General features: G+C 43.2%; 1 protein-coding gene across 16 annotated transcripts in view; it reads right to left on the minus strand.

The window, feature by feature from the left end:
- The window catches only part of GPHN (gephyrin), a 539113-nt gene that overhangs the window by 188000 nt on the left and 334906 nt on the right, over positions 1-16207 (minus strand). For all 16 annotated transcript variants that reach the window (XM_034769381.1, XM_034769377.1, XM_034769383.1 and 13 more), the window contains one exon: positions 7609-7675. In XM_034769381.1, the coding sequence (XP_034625272.1) occupies positions 7609-7675 (67 nt within the window). The remainder of the gene's footprint in view (positions 1-7608; positions 7676-16207) is intronic.

Raw genomic sequence — 16207 nt, forward strand, 5'->3', positions numbered from 1 at the left:
GTCTGACCTACCTCCACCTGAGTGGAGAATTCCTGTCTGGACTTCTGAGAGCAGCGAATCCTTGAATATAGACAAGAGGTCTCAGATGTTATAGTCATATTGCTCATGCGAGGCCTGCTGGTTGGAGATGTGGAGCTGTAATCCACCAGTAGAATAATTTTTTCTGCCAAATAGGTCCAGCTTCTTTGAGTCCATGACCTTGGGGGTCACATCCTGCAGCCCTTGCCTGTCTCTTTTGTGGGTTGCTGCGACCACAAGAAACCCAGGAGGGTGATGGGAATAAAGGTATTCATACCCTTTGTGGAGGACAAAGTACTTTTTCTCTGCTCTTTTTGAAGGGGGGGAGGGGCAGGGAGGACAGAATCTGCCATAGGGATCTAACTGGATCCATAATAGCCTGGTTGAGGGGTAGGGCCACCTTTGAGAGGGCTGCCACGGCCAAGATGTTAATCAGGCTGTGGGAGGATTTTTAAAGTACCTCCACTTCCAGCTGTAGATTAGAAGCCATCCTTTTCAGTAGCTCCTGGTGATCCTGTCATCCTGCGGCGCCGAGCCACTCACCTCCAGCACAGCTTTGTCTGGGAAGGAGGAGGCAGCCTGAACCAGCAGGGGAGCTTTCTCCTTTTTTTCTGCACCAACCATAACATGTAGCCCCAAATCCTGAGTATCAGTACCGTGTTTGGTACTGGAGTCTGGTTCGGGTGCCAGACAGTGCAGTGGAAGGGCCCTTCTCTTGGACCTGTAGTGAGGCGGCCTGGCTCCCGACGGCCCCTGAGAGAGAGGAACCAGAGCAGGCACCCAAGTGGGCGGAGCCACCGCCACCTGTTCTCGCCCCCCGGAAGTCAAGGGGCGGGACAGGAAGTATAAAAGCCAGGCCCCAGCATTCAGTTGGAGCCCAGCGGCCGGAGAGGACAGACGCTCCGGCTCGAGCTCCCGCTAGACCGAGCCTCCCCAGAGCCAGGTACCCATACGCCGACGGACCGAGCCTCCCCAGGGCCAGGTACCCTGACGCCGACGGACCGAGCCTCCCCAGAGCCAGGTACCCTGACGCCGACGGACCGAGCCTCCCCAGAGCCAGGTACCCTGACGCCGACGGACCGAGCCTTCCCCGAGCCAGGTACCCTGACGTGGACCGCCCGAGCCTCCCTCGAGCCAGGCACCCCGAGGTGGATTGGCCGAGCCTGCCCCGAGCACGGTACCCCGAGGAGTGGCCCGAGCGTCCCCCTGACCCGAAACCGGAGGAGCGGCCCGACCTAGACAGCCCCCAGCAAGCCGAGGAGCCCATGGTGTGGGACCCCGCTGCCGAGCCCAGCGATGAGCAGGTACCCATGGAGGGGGAGATGGAAAGTAGCCCGGGGGTAGCTGACCCCAGTCTGGCTACAGCAGAGGAAGAGCCAATGTCGGTGTGTTGCGGTCAGGACCCCACCGACACAGCGGCAGACTGACTGCCGTTCATAGGGCCCCGGGCTGGGACACACTGGAGTGGGTGGACCTGTGTCCCCCCTGCCACCCCGCTTACGGGTGGCAGCCTCCCTCTCCAGCCAGTGCTCTGGCATTGTACCTGAGCTATTGTTTGTTGCCCCGCCCTGACTAAGGGCCTGGGCTTCCTGACTTTGGTAGTGCTCAGCTCCTGCTACACAGACCTGAGCCCCCTGAACTATTGTTTGTTGCCCTGCCCTGACTAAGGGCCTGGGCTTCCTGACTTTGGTAGTGCTCAGCTCCTGCTACACGGTCCTGAGCCCCCTGAACTATTGTTTGTTGTCCCGCCCTGACTAAGGGCCTGGGCTTCCTGACTTTGTTAGTGCTCAGCTCCTGCTACACGGACCTGAGCCCCCCCTGAACTATTGTTTGCTGCCCCGCCCTGATTGAGGGCCGGGCCTTAGCTACTGGCTTTATTGAGGCTCAGCCTGCAGGAAGGTTCTGAGCCCCCCTGGACCCTTGTGTGTTGCCCGCCCTGAGCTAGCGTGTGGGCTTAATTGACTTTGTAATTATCCAGCTCCGGCCACGAGAACCGGAGCCCGGACCGGGGTTGCTGCCCAGCCCTGACGGAGGGCTGTAGCTCCTTGCAGAGGCAGTGTACCTTTGGCTTAGCCCCTGCCGGAGGGGCGGAACCCCGAGCCCTTCAGACCCCGAGACACGACTTGGACCGCGTAGTAAAGCGGCCTGGCTCCCGACGGTCCTGAGAGGGCACGACCCTCACGCCGGACCTTTACAGACCCCACTGAGTATGAACAGCTGGAAGATGTCCCAGTACTGGGGGAAAACACCATGGATTCCCAAAAGGCCATTGGCTCTGCACAGGCCACTGCCCACTGGACCAAGCAGTTGGAGGGGCACTTCCACAGGGATCCAACGGAACATAGGCCAGGTACTGGTATCGGCCTCTTGGCTGGGTGCATGGCTCCACCTCCAATTCTGATGACAAGTTGGCTTGCGGGGATCATGGATGGAGGTGCCCCTTGCTTCCACCGACCGATGCCAAGGGTCTGGGGAACGGTGCCAGCGCGGGGAAGCCTTTGCCAGCATCAGCAGAATCTGTTTCCTTCTGATTAGTATCAAAGGACCCGGTGCTGGATAGGAGCTTGGGGCACCATGCCCCCTTCTGCTTGATATCCTCACCAGTGCCGGATCTTGCTCCACAGGGGTCGGCGGTACCGAAACTGCCATCAGGTTCCTGGCTGCGGCGAATGCCCTTGGGACAGACAGCACCATGAACCTACTTGTGCTACGATATCCCCCCAGTGTCAGTGGTTGGTCCTGCACCAGACTCAACAGCACCCGTGAGCATGGAAGAGTTGATGGTGCTGCTTGCAGGGCAGAGGCAGAGGAGTGGCCTTATGCAAGTCACACACCGCTGCACTCCCCGTGTTTGTCCTTTCTCAGATTGGGGAACATCCCCTCTTGGACTGTAGCTTTTTGTGCTTCTTCCTCGGCACTAATAAAGGGGAACAGTGCTGAGAGACATGTACCACCAGAGGAGCACTCTGCACTGATGGCGAGATACTTGGTGCCGAGTCTGACCAGCTTGGCTCCGACGCCAGTGTGAGTGCGGCTTCCATCAGGATGGATCTTGGCCTAGCTTCCCTGTCCTTCTTCATACGAGGCTTCAACTGGCGGCAGACCTGGCAATGCTCTCGTACATGAGCTTCCACCAGACACTTCAGACAGCTGGAATGTGGGTCGCTCACCAGCATTGGCTTGCCACAGGAGGTACAGGGTTTGAAGCAGCATATAGGGGAACACATGGGATTCATAAAAATATTACAGAAAACTCCCACTTTGTCACACTAGTACTTTGTGTAATTTGAAAAGAATAGGTGGGTGTGGGTATGTATTTGATTGGCAGTGTGATGGCATGGCCACAGAGGAGAGCAGCCATGTGGCAGGAAGGCATAGGAGCAGAGTAAGGAGGGGAGAAGACAACACTGCATTTGTTATATTTGGTGCTCATTTTCCAAGTTTTCTTTGTAACCAGAAATGCAGAAGCAAATCTTTTTAAAATGAAATCTCCAAATCTGAAGCATCCATTCAACAACAAATAGTTGCCAGGAAAAATTGTTATAATAAATATTGCCAGGAAATAAAAAATGATCACATTAACAAAATAAAAAGTAGTCTATCCTTTAGATGATGCTAGACTCTACACATGAATCAATTTGCCAGAAAGATTAAAAAAAGTCTCAAATGATGCATTTGAATTACAATTCAAGTTAATTAACAGGTTTACTTCTAAATTCTTTGAAAATTAATTCTGTACTCAATGTAACTGCTGTAAGTTAGGTGAGAATACCTAATGCGATACACTACATTAAACATATATACTAAAAATAATCTTTAAGTGCAAAACTCTTGCTACCGTTTCTCCAAAACTACTATTTTTTGAAAAACAGCCTTGGAAATACCAAAGCACACAACTCTCTTTATTTAAATAAACTCTAAACCTCAAAAAGTGAAACATGATATAAGTGGTGGACAAGGACAGGAAGTTGTAAGCTGACTGAAAATGAAAAGCAGTGAATCTTTGAGGAAGTACACAAAGAATTACTAACACATTAGAAAAGTAAACAGGCTGTTTTAGGGAAAACGAAGCAAGCAAACAACCAAACAAACCCTGTTTGGTTTAAGTATTGACAAATAGGTTCCAAAAGAGAGTTCTAAATCCCACATTATTTGTAGTATTCAAAACTTTTACTGGCAAACATTAAAAACCCTTGTGGGCAGAATCTCTGCTAGTATAAATTGTCATAGGCCCAATGACATCAGTGGGCCTATGACAATTTACATCAAGTGTGTACCCCAGGGTGATCTGTCCTTCTGTAGCTGATACAATGGTTTAAGTTAACAAATAAGTTGAAATTAGGTTTTGGGCCTAAGTTAGCCTAAGTGTAGAGGAGTATGGAAAATTGAATTTGCTAGTGTGAGAAAGTTAAAGATAAGTTGGAAACAGAATTTAATGGGAAAGTAAAAGTTAGCAAGAACATGACCCAGGGTTATTTTGCTCATTATGTTTAGGCTATAAGTGGTTTAAAGCAAGGTTTTAATGAGTGTTTTTGAGAATTGTGAATGTTTATTAAAATGCTATCTATATTGATAGTATGGGAAGGACTTTGGTGCAGATGTTAATTGAAATAATGTGTAATGTAAAGAGCCAATAAGAAGGTGGTCGAAATACAATTATGGAAAGATCAGTTTTATGTTAATTAATATTATAATAGCTTATAAAAGGAGTAGTTTTGCTAAATTGCCAGTTAGCTCCAATTAATATCAAAAAGTTACCATTAGGTTCTAAGATTATACGGTTATACTTCATTTGGTGTCAGTGGATTGATCATCCATCAATTCAATATTTAAGCTTTGAGCGCATGTGTAATTGTTGTACAGTGTAAGTGGCAATTGCATGACTGTTTGCTTAAGTAATCATTTCTTATTAATAGTTTGGTTGTATCATTCAAAGTGTCACTGCTTGGTACTCTACTAAATACATTTTCTGCAACCAACCTAGCGCCTCGAACCTGAAAACTAAGATGGATTTTATTGCATCCTTATCTTTAACAACTTAATGTTAACTGAGAACATTTCAACATAAAGGTTATAAAAGATTATATCTCTTTCTTTTGTTGAGGCCATATTAAATAAAGGAATGGGGCAGGCAAAAAGTAGGAGAAATCTCCCACAAATCTTGATTGTGAGGCACACTGTACAAAAGTTTTCTGAACAGTACATCCCAGCACCACTGATATCTTTCCTTTTGCTCCCAGACCTTATACACCATCACTGCAGAGAAGAATGTGCTGGGTTTTGGCATTCAATCAAACACATTGAGTGCTCTCTAAAGCGAAGTGGAATATTCAGTGTGCCAACCATTACTTAGAGTGTTCACAACCACAGCACAGAAGTACTGGGTAAAGTACAGCTTCTTGTGGGTACAAGTGTTTGTTTCTTCCCACACTATATTGCTAAGGCAAACTAGGGTTGCTAGTTTTGGTTGGACCTATTCCTGGGGGTTTCATCACGACATAATCTTTAATTTCTAGAAACTCCAGAACAATCCTGGAGGTTTGGCAACCGTGGTACAATCTAGTTTACCAGACAAATTGCTCCTCTTAAAAGATGACTAGAGCCATTTTATTGCACTAACAGTTTAATCTCTTTTAAAAATTATCTTTTGAAACATCACACTTCTTTTCATTTATCTACCAAAAAGTAACAATCAGTATAGTCAGAAAAGTGAATATAAAACACTATGGGAGGTCTGCTATTTATTTTCTCTTCATGATTTATTCTTCTTCCACGATAAATATGCAGAGTTTAAAAGTAAAAAAATGATTTTGTCTAATTGTCAGGGATATAAAATAAAGAACAGGATCTAAAAATCCAGCTGGGTACTTTTTCTGTCTCATATCATTACCAGTAATAAAGATTCTGCATTTGGAATTTAGCTGCTCATTCTATTGATAGTGAAACTTAAATTTACAGCTCTTTATATTGGTGTCCTGGTCAGAGCTAAGTACATTGTCAGCGCTTAAATAATTTATTAACTAAATTCCAGATTAATGTATTAAAATAGACTCCAGGGTCTTCTCCTGTAGCTGTGCTACAGAGCTAAGAGGAATAAACACTTCCTCGCACAAGAAGTTGGCAGTTGTGAATCATAAAATATGAAGGAAGCATATACAGAGTAAGAAGGAATGATTTTTACACGTTTACTTTTTTGACCATGATGGCATTTTAACTTCTCCCGTTATTAGGGAAATTGCAGTCTTGCATGTTTTCCAGCTCTGAATGTTAACATCCACACACCCTCTTTTTACCTTCCAGTGATATTTAGTAAGGTTATTTTAATGAAATTAAAAGGGACGTAACAATTCATGAGAAAAAGTAAATCCTCATTTGATACCTCTGTAACAAACTCATTCAATTCTTGAGGTTCCTACATCCCAGAAGTATACCTCTCTATCATGGGTCTTAATAACCTTTGCTGAAATCTAAGAGATCTTGACTTCTTAAGCTACATTAATTGAGGGGGGGAAGAGAAAGACAAAGAAAGCACATCAGGTTACAAAAACACTTCCTTTATGAAATTTCACTACATATTTTTTCCTTTATTTTTCAGAAGATCTTGTTCTTTATCACTTGTACATATTGCATGTATTTGTTAAAATAACTATTTCTCAATATGTTGTACCCCTTTTCATCATCCTTTGTCTATTTATTTTCCTGTCTTTACATTGTGAGTAACTCAGGGCAGAGATCGTGCCTTCTTTTTGTTTGGATAACACCTAGTACATTGTGGGTCTACTGGAAATAGTAAATAAAAATTATCAAAAAAACAATGCCACTCTATCCCCCCATAGTTTAACACATGGAACATCAATCTCTAGAATCTAAAAAAGGGGCAATATAATGTGTTGAAATAATGTTGTCTCTTTGGGATTACCCCACCTATAAATTGTCAAAACTTCTTCAAGCTTATTAATACTCATTTTTTATTTTTGCTTAAACAATAATAAATATGGGGTAAAATTCTCATTTTGATGTGAATCTTTCACAGCTGTGATGGAAACTCTAAAATATAACATAATTGGGGTAGTGTATTAGAATCACGAAATGAAAACAACTTAAAATAGAAAACTGACCAGCTAGTTTCACTGTCCAAGCTGAGTGAAAGGCAAAAAGAAAACAAAGTACATGAAGGGTGAAAAATAACTTTGAGTTTTAAAATTCTTTCAGTTGTAATAACTCTGAAATTCAATAACGAAAGAAGAGATTGTTTGGAATATATATATCTTCATAACAGTTTAAAAACTGTTGCCCTACACCTTTTTTTTCCCCCTTTCCTGACCAAAATTGGTAGTAAGAAAGAAATGAATTCCTCGTACACAAGACTGAGCTGGATCTCTTATTTCTCCCTGAGAATCAGAATGTAGAGTCTTGTGGCTGCAGAGAGCAATGCACTTGATCCTGTTTTTGGCTATATTAACATATATATACATGTATTTTTGTAAAATTGGTTGGGCAGCTAATTTTCTGCCATGTCAAGCAATGTGAAGTCCTTCTTATAGGATGGCAGCAAGCTCTAAAGGTAGACTCAATATAAACACTTCTTACCTGTGACCCTTTCTTGCTGCCTGGCAGGTTAATTATGAGAGTTTTTCCTCTGATTCCACATACAGGTCTGAAAAGAAAGAGAAACAGGGTGAAATGTATGCAAGTTCCATCTTTCATGGGAAAACCCCATCATGAAAGGGCAATTATAACTAGTCACCACTGCCTGCCAGTTCAGTTTGCCTGCTTTCAAAATGCCTCGTGGTCACATTCTAATCAAGGGTTGAATTAGGACAGGGGGTGAGATGTGCTCAGAAGAAACAGGACCAGAAGCAGCATCAGGTAAGGCAGACAATCAGAATTCCACATTTGATCAAGTGTAATATAAAGACATTGATTGGGCCAGAGCCCCATTTGGCGTAAATCTGTTTAGCGCCATTAACGAAGAAGAGGGCAGTAGCCCACGAAAGCTTATTCTCTAATAAATTTGTTAGTCTCTAAGATGCCACAAGTACGTCTGTTCTTTTTGCGGATACAGACTAACACGGCTGCTATTCTGAAACCTGTCATTAACTTAATTGTTTAGCTCCATCAAATAAGGATCTGGCCTATTTGCTCAAATTCTTTGGTTTGTGTACAACTTGAGTAATGGTTTCAGAAAATTATTTTGACTAGGAGCTAAAAATAACAATAGGTCACTCCAAGTTCCATTTGTTCTATTTTATGTTTTTTAATTGCAGTATAAGAAAAGAACAAAGGGAAACAATAATAATTCTCATATATAAAAATGTAAGGACTGTTAGTACAGCAACCTGGACAGAATGGTATCATATTCATTTCAAACCTAAAGGGCAATTTTCAAATCTTATTCTCCCCATGAGTCTGCTTTGCACTCAGCAGTGAAAAAGCCAAGATGAAGTGATGATTTGCAGCAGAGAATTTGAGATTAGAGCCTATCTCATCAGCATGGAAGATAAAAAATGAATACTACTGCTATTGCTAAGCAGTTATGTAGATGACTTAACATTTTCAAAGAGCTTCACACTTTAACCATCTATTCCTTTGGCACCCCAGACTACACCTCCATTTTAAAGATTGGGGGGAAAAGGAAAAGAGATAAGTGATTTGCAAAAAGACAAAGCAGAAGTTGGTTTCAGAACCTCAGAATCAGCCCGGATCAGGCTCTCAATCCTTTACTCAGACAACGTCTCTACCATACAATATAAAATACGGTATATATAATAAATTTTACTTTTATATTTCAATACCACATTGGGTATGTCTACACTGCATTGTAATCCTGGGTCTGTGGGACCAGTGCTTGTGGAGTTGGTGTTTCCAAGCCCATGCTTGAAAAAACCTGGGTTTACAATTGCTGGACCTGGGTTACACAACTGTGCTAATGCATCCATATTGCACTATGCAGACCTTCTGACTTGGATCTGTGGCTTGAGTTGTGTCCACACTGCAAAATGACAGTGCTCGGATGTGAGTCTCAGCAGTACTCAGGATCCAACCTCCAGGTGGATTCTGGGACCAGAGTCCTGAGTGCTTGCTGACCCAAGCCAGACAGATTGTGTGTGGACAGTAGGGGGAGTTGGGCTCAAAACTGAGTCTAAGCCTGGGTTTACAATGCAGTGTACACATACCTCTAGATGCCCGAAGTCAGGATTGAGGCCCTGTAGTGTACCTCTTTGCAGAAAAAATTAGGCAGAATACCTACCCCTAAGAAAACAAGTGATATATAAAGGGAAGAAGAGATGAATACATCAAAATATATACAGGTAATTATATACAATGTACAATTCCTTTTTAAAAAAACATATCCTGCATTATATCTATATCTATTCATTAGATATTCCTAACTATCATTTACATTTGTAGGCATTTATGTCAAAAGTGGGTTCTGAGAGCTATTTGAAAAAGGAGGGTAGTGGCCTTAAGGATCAGCTCAGGAAGGACGTTCCATGTGTAAGTGGTGTCATAGAAGAAAGTGATAAGGTGTTTGGGGCAGTAGGTAAGTTGGTGGTCAACGATGACATTACCTGCAGAGCAAGGGAACTATATGCATCCGAAGAAGTGGGCTGTAGTCCACGAAAGCTTATGCTCTAATAAATTTGTTAGTCTCTAAGGTGCCACAAGTACTCCTGTTCTTTTCACATGAGTAGTCACTCATGTTTGTACATATTTACAGGATCAGCCCCTAAATTCAAAATTTTACCCACAGGTATCTATGAGTGGAGACAGTGAATACATCATAGGATGGAGTTTTCCTTGACACTGAAAGTAAAGAAACATCGTGAGCGTTGCCACAAATGATGCCCCAGATGTACATCTGTAGCCCAATCCAAAGTACATTAGCATCACCAGAACGCACTACAACCTATGGGACTATGAAGCGTTATCAGGAGAGGTTTTTTCCCAGAACTCAGCTAAAGAACATTTAGTCAAAACCAAGAGAAGAGGGAGAAAAGTTGCAAGTCCAGGAAGGTACCTGTCCTTCACCAGGCAACCCCAACATAGTGCAAATCAGTCTACTAGCAATTTAGATGCAGTGATGTTACGTATTTGTGGCACAATTTGTCCTTATTTATGCATTAGAGAATCCCATCAGATACGAACAGATGCATATTTTCCTCATGACTTCATTTCAATATAATGAGGTGCCATGAGGTATCCTGAGAGTCCTTTCCAACCTCAGTCACTGACTACAGCTGCTCCAGGTCTTCTTAACCACCACTGTGCTTTATTATATATTACATTTACAGTCATTGCCAGCTTCCCAACTAGCTTCTGAGGAAGGGTACAGTAGCAGCAGCCAGTTCTGGTTACTTTTGTCTTCCTCTCCTCCCAGCACTTCCGTCCTGTTTACTTATATAGTCCTAGCTGCTGGATATTTCCATCCAACTAGCCTCTCAGCTGTATCTTCTCTCATTTAATTGGTTTCAGAGTAGCAGCCATGTTAGTCTGTATCCGCAAAAAGAACAGGAGTACTTGTGGCACCTTAGAGACTAACAAATTTATTTGAGCATAAGCTTTGGTGGGCTACAGAGACGAGTGGCTGGGTCATTACACATATTGAATCTATTTCACCGTGTTAAGTATCCTCACATCTTCTTGTCAACTATCTAAAATGGGCCACCTTGATTATCACGACAAAAAATTTTTTCTCCTGCTGATAATAGCTCATCTTAATTAATTAGCCTTTTACAGTTGGTATGGCTACTTTCACTTTTTCATGTTCTCTGTACGTATATATATCTTCTTACTATATGTTCCATTCTATGCATCTGATGAAGTGGGCTGTAGCTCACCAAAGCTTATGCTCAAATAAATTTGTTAGTCTCTAAGGTGCCACAAGTACTCCTGTTCTTGTCTCATGTAATTGGTCACCTCTGCCAACCACCTATCTTTCAATCAGTGCTCAAATAATATAAACTGGTGGGGAGCTGAGTGACAGGGTGTTGAGTCAGCTCCTGACAGCACGCTTTGTTACATGAGGATTCTTTGCAGAAGTTCCTACATAATTTTGCTAGACTTTGTAGGTCCTGCTTTGTTGCAAGTGAATTAATAATTTGCAAAGAATTTATGCCACAAGTTTTGCTTTTTTCTATTTATTAAATATTTGAGAAGAGATTGGAAATTTCTCATAATTTTAGATTACGTTGTTTAAAAATTACATTTATTCTATGGCTTGATAAGCAACATCTTAAAATTTCAGCTACACAGCTGGGTTGTGGTTGGCCACATAAGCCATATAGTATTGTTTCTTTTCTCCGACTGAAAGATTGACTCTTGGTATAAATGCTTTCAAAAAGTAAATCTAAGTGAGTACTCAAGCATGTGAACCTAAAATTCACTTCCTACAGACATTCATACTAGTAAAACTGTTTTGCAGGAATGTCTGCAGAAAACAAAGACAAAAGGGGCATGAAAATAGCAAAAGCCAATTCAAGTAAAAAAAGTAGGTGAATTGTATTGACTGCCTGATTGCAGCACTTACCCAGCTCTGAACATTCTTCATTAAAAAGATTGGACAGATGTTTGCTTTTACAATTTAGTTGTCTAAAATGTTAGAGTGGTAGCTAAAGGGCAAAAGTGAAGCCACCGTGAAAACTGCACACTGTAAATGCACCAGTGGCACATTAAAGACTAACAGAAAGCCACAAAAGCTTATGCCCAATTAAATCTGTTAGTCTTTAAGGTGCCACTGGACTCCTTGTTGTTTTTGTGGGTACAGACTAACACAGCTACACCCTGATACTATCTGCAAAATGGAAGCACATAGTGAACCAATATGTGAGTAGTTTTAATTGTTCCTGTCATTAAGAATCACTGCAGTAGGTCCTGAGTCAGGACAGCCCTTACGTGTTGTTCTGAATAGGGATGCTTTCTTGAATCTCTGCCATAGGGAGGAGTTTGCTTGCTCTTCTTTTTAGTAAAACATTTAAAAAAAATACAATTATTAGATGTTGCAAAGGAGTCATAAGAGTACCTCTCAATTTTATATAGCAAACTGAACAAGTTTTTAGTGAAAATCCTAGGGTGTGGTGGGAGGGAGCAAAAACCAAACACACACACCTATGTTTAAGCATCAGTCTGGGAAAAATAAGGTGTTACAAATTTTTAGCAAATGAAAAAGTAAGTCACAGAAAATGAGAGGAGGAAGGGGAAAATATATTTCTTGCTGGAATGTTACTGAACATTTAGAGCCAAGGACCATAGCTGATTTATGAGGGAGGGAATTTCCCTGGCTTTCTCCCTATACAAATAATTCACTGTCTTAATGGCACTTAGAGGCTGTACTGCATTTTTCTGGCAGGGTTACAAATTTCCTAGTGACAGGTGTCAAAATGTTCAGCATTAAAGGGCACAGTAGCTTTTCAGCGCCTCAGAATGAGCCTTTCATGTCATTGCTAACTTGACCCACAGAGAACACAAGTCTTGCTGTGCAGTTCAAATGTGTTTTGTCTAACAGTCTCTGTACTGCCTTATGTATTAGCATATTTCAGGTGCAATACTGCTCAGTTTAGAAATCTCTTCCAAGGGAACTGAGTAACAGCTTAAGGTTACTAGATATCTTGCAAAGATTCAAGTGGCAATTTGTCCACTTGACAACCTGAATTGCATGTTTAACAAGAGATGACAACATTTCCTTCCTCGTCCCTTTTCCCTTCCTAGTCTGTCACAGGAAATGGCATGGCATGAAAAATGAAGATTACATTCACAGAATCATAGAATCATAGAATATCAGAGTTGGAAGGGACCTCAAGAGGTCATCTAGTCCAACCCCCTGCTCAAAGCAGGACCAATTCCCAGCTAAATCATCCCAGCCAGGGCTTTGTCAAGCCGGGCCTTAAAAACCTCCAAGGAAGGAGACTCCACCACCTCCCTAGGTAACGCATTCCAGTGTTTCACCACCCTCCTAGTGAAATAGTTTTTCCTGATATCCAACCTGGACCTCCCCCACTGCAACTTGAGACCATTGCTCCTTGTTCTGTCATCTGCCACCACTGAGAACAGCCGAGCTCCATCCTCTTTGGAACCCCCCTTCAGGTAGTTGAAGGCTGCTATCAAATCCCCCCTCATTCTTCTCTTCTGGAGACTAAACAATCCCAGTTCTCTCAGCCTCTCCTCATAAGTCATGTGCTCCAGACCCCTAATCATTTTTGTTGCCCTCCGCTGGACTCTTTCCAATTTTTCCACATCCTTCTTGTAGTGTGGGGCCCAAAACTGGACACAGTATTCCAGATGAGGCCTCACCAATGTCGAATAAAGGGGAACGATCACGTTCCTCGATCTGCTGGCAATGCCCCTACTTATACAGCCCAAAATGCCGTTAGCCTTCTTGGCAACAAGAGCACACTGTTGACTCATATCCAGCTTCTCGTCCACTGTGACCCCTAGGTCCTTTTCAGCAGAACTGCTACCTAGCCATTCGGTCCCTAGTCTGTAGCAGTGCATGGGATTCTTCCGTCCTAAGTGCAGGACTCTGCACTTGTCCTTGTTGAACCTCATCAGGTTTTTTTCTGCCCAATCCTCTAATTTGTCTAGGTCCCTCTTTATCCGATCCCTACCCTCTAGTGTATCTACCACGCCTCCTAGTTTAGTGTCATCTGCAAACTTGCTGAGAGTGCAGTCCACACCATCCTCCAGATCATTAATAAAGATATTAAACAAAACCGGCCCCAGGACCGACCCTTGGGGCACTCCACTTGAAACCGGCTGCCAACTAGACATGGAGCCATTGATCACTACCCGTTGAGCCCGACGATCTAGCCAGCTTTCTATCCACCTTACAGTCCATTCATCCAGCCCATACTTCTTTAACTTGGTGGCAAGAATACTGTGGGAGACCGTATCAAAAGCTTTGCTAAAGTCAAGAAATAACACATCCACTGCTTTCCCCTCATCCACAGAGCCAGTTATCTCATCATAGAAGGCAATTAGGTTAGTCAGGCACGACTTCCCCTTCGTGAATCCATGCTGACTGTTCCTGATCACTTTCCTCTCCTCTAAATGTTTCATAATTGATTCCTTAAGGACCTGCTCCATGATTTTTCCAGGGACTGAGGTGAGGCTGACTGGCCTGTAGTTCCCCGGATCCTCCTTCTTCCCTTTTTTAAAGATGGGCACTACATTAGCCTTTTTCCAGTCATCTGGGACCTCCCCCGATCGCCATGAGTTTTCAAAAATAATGGCTAATAGCTCTGCAATCTCACCCGCCAACTCTTTTAGCACCCTCGGATGCAGCGCATCCGGCCCCATGGACTTGTGCACGTCCAGTTTTTCTAAATAGTCCTGAACCACTTCTTTCTCCACAGAGGGTTGGTCACCTTCTCCCCATGCTGTACTGCCCAGTGCAGCAATCTGGGAGCTGACCATGTGCGTGAAGACAGAGGCAAAAAAATCATTGAGTACATTAGCTTTTTCCACATCCTCTGTCACTAGGTTGCCTCCCTCATTCAGTAAGGGGCCCACACTTTCCTTGATTTTCTTCTTGTTGCTAACATACCTGAAGAAACCCTTCTTGTTACTCTTAACATCTCTTGCTAACTGCAACTCCAAGTGTGATTTGGCCTTCCTGATTTCACTCCTGCACGCCTGAGCAATATTTTTATACTCCTCCCTGGTCATTTGTCCAATCTTCCACTTCTTATAAGCCTCTTTTTTGCATTTAAGATCAGCAAGGATTTCACTGTTTAGCCAAGCTGGTCGCCTGCCATATTTACTATTCTTTCTACACATCGGGATGGTTTGTTCCTGCAACCTCAATAAGGATTTTACATTGTGCATGTAAAATTACAACATTGTCAACTCTTGCATTTTTTCATGAATGACAGCATTTTGGGTGGAGGTGGAGCCAGTCTTACAATGAGTGAGAAAATCCAGCCCTCCTTGAGCAGTGGTTCTCAACCTGCAGCCCAACCACCACACAGCTGATTATATATATATATATATATATATATATATATGATGTGAATGCAGCTCACATAACACAGAGAGCTGCATATATGGCCCACATTGGTAAACAGATTGAGAACCAATGCTCTAGAGAATATAAATCCTCTGATTGGTTGTCTGTGCCACTTGCCCATCTCTGGGGCAGAACAACCAATCAGAACAGCTACAGGAAGAGTGTGTTCTCTCTCTCTTCCCTCCCCATTCCTCCTTCCCTCCCCTTCCTCCCCCTGAGCAGCCCAAAGCCATTTTCACAGGAGAAGAGAGGGGATGAGGGAGCTAAAGAGCCCTGAAGCTCAGAGAGAGACTGTTCCCTCCTTTCCCCATTCCCTCCTACAACCAATTGGGCCAAGACAGTGCCCCTGAAGCACCCAGCCTGGGAAGGGGCAGAGAGGGCAGAGAGCCATTGGAGATGCCTCTCCAGCCTGGAAGGGGGAGAAGGGAACCCTACTGCAGATCCTCAAGGGTGAACAGACCCATGAGGCATGGAGGGGTGGGGGAGAGGCAGGGTTTGAACTGATGCAGATGAAAAAACTGCGATTTACGCTGCTCTGCAAGGGACATGCCCTTGCATGTGGTTTGGAAAGCGCATGTGAAAAATATGCAAATTGGACAGTTCAATCATATTACTGCTAGTTTATGCAACTATTTAAATTTCATGCCATGTGTGGAGCCAGAAGTTTTTGTTTCAATACACTCACTGAGTGTCAAGAAAGAAAGAAAGAAAGAAAGAAAGAAAGAAAGTTGATGCAGCAGCAACCGCTACATTTTGGTTAAAGCTGGATCTTTACAACAGAATTCTCTGTATTTATCTTCTATGCAGTATCTATCCTAACTATTAGGAAAGAAGATTTCCAGGTATCCTAGCACTACACTACAAATATGAAGCGCTGAATTTAATAAATACTGTGTCTGGCTTTGCATGCCACAGCAGCAGATTTTAGAGGGCTTCCAAACAATAAGCCATACATCTCCACCTGGCAAGGCCTAGGTGGGATACAATGTATAACACAATTCCACATCACGCAGGAAATTTAAATTGTTGTGGACTCATTCCTTTCGTGCACATAACTCTTTCTACAACCTCAATTTCATGATTCTTGAATTCTGATCTAAATAATTTCAACAATAAAAGTGAGATGACCAACACTACCAACCTCACAAGTTCAAAAACAGACTAAAGCAGCAGTCAGCAAGAACT

The sequence above is a fragment of the Trachemys scripta genome, chromosome 4, assembly GCF_013100865.1.
Source record: "Trachemys scripta elegans isolate TJP31775 chromosome 4, CAS_Tse_1.0, whole genome shotgun sequence".
Classification (NCBI taxonomy): Eukaryota; Metazoa; Chordata; order Testudines; family Emydidae; genus Trachemys; species Trachemys scripta.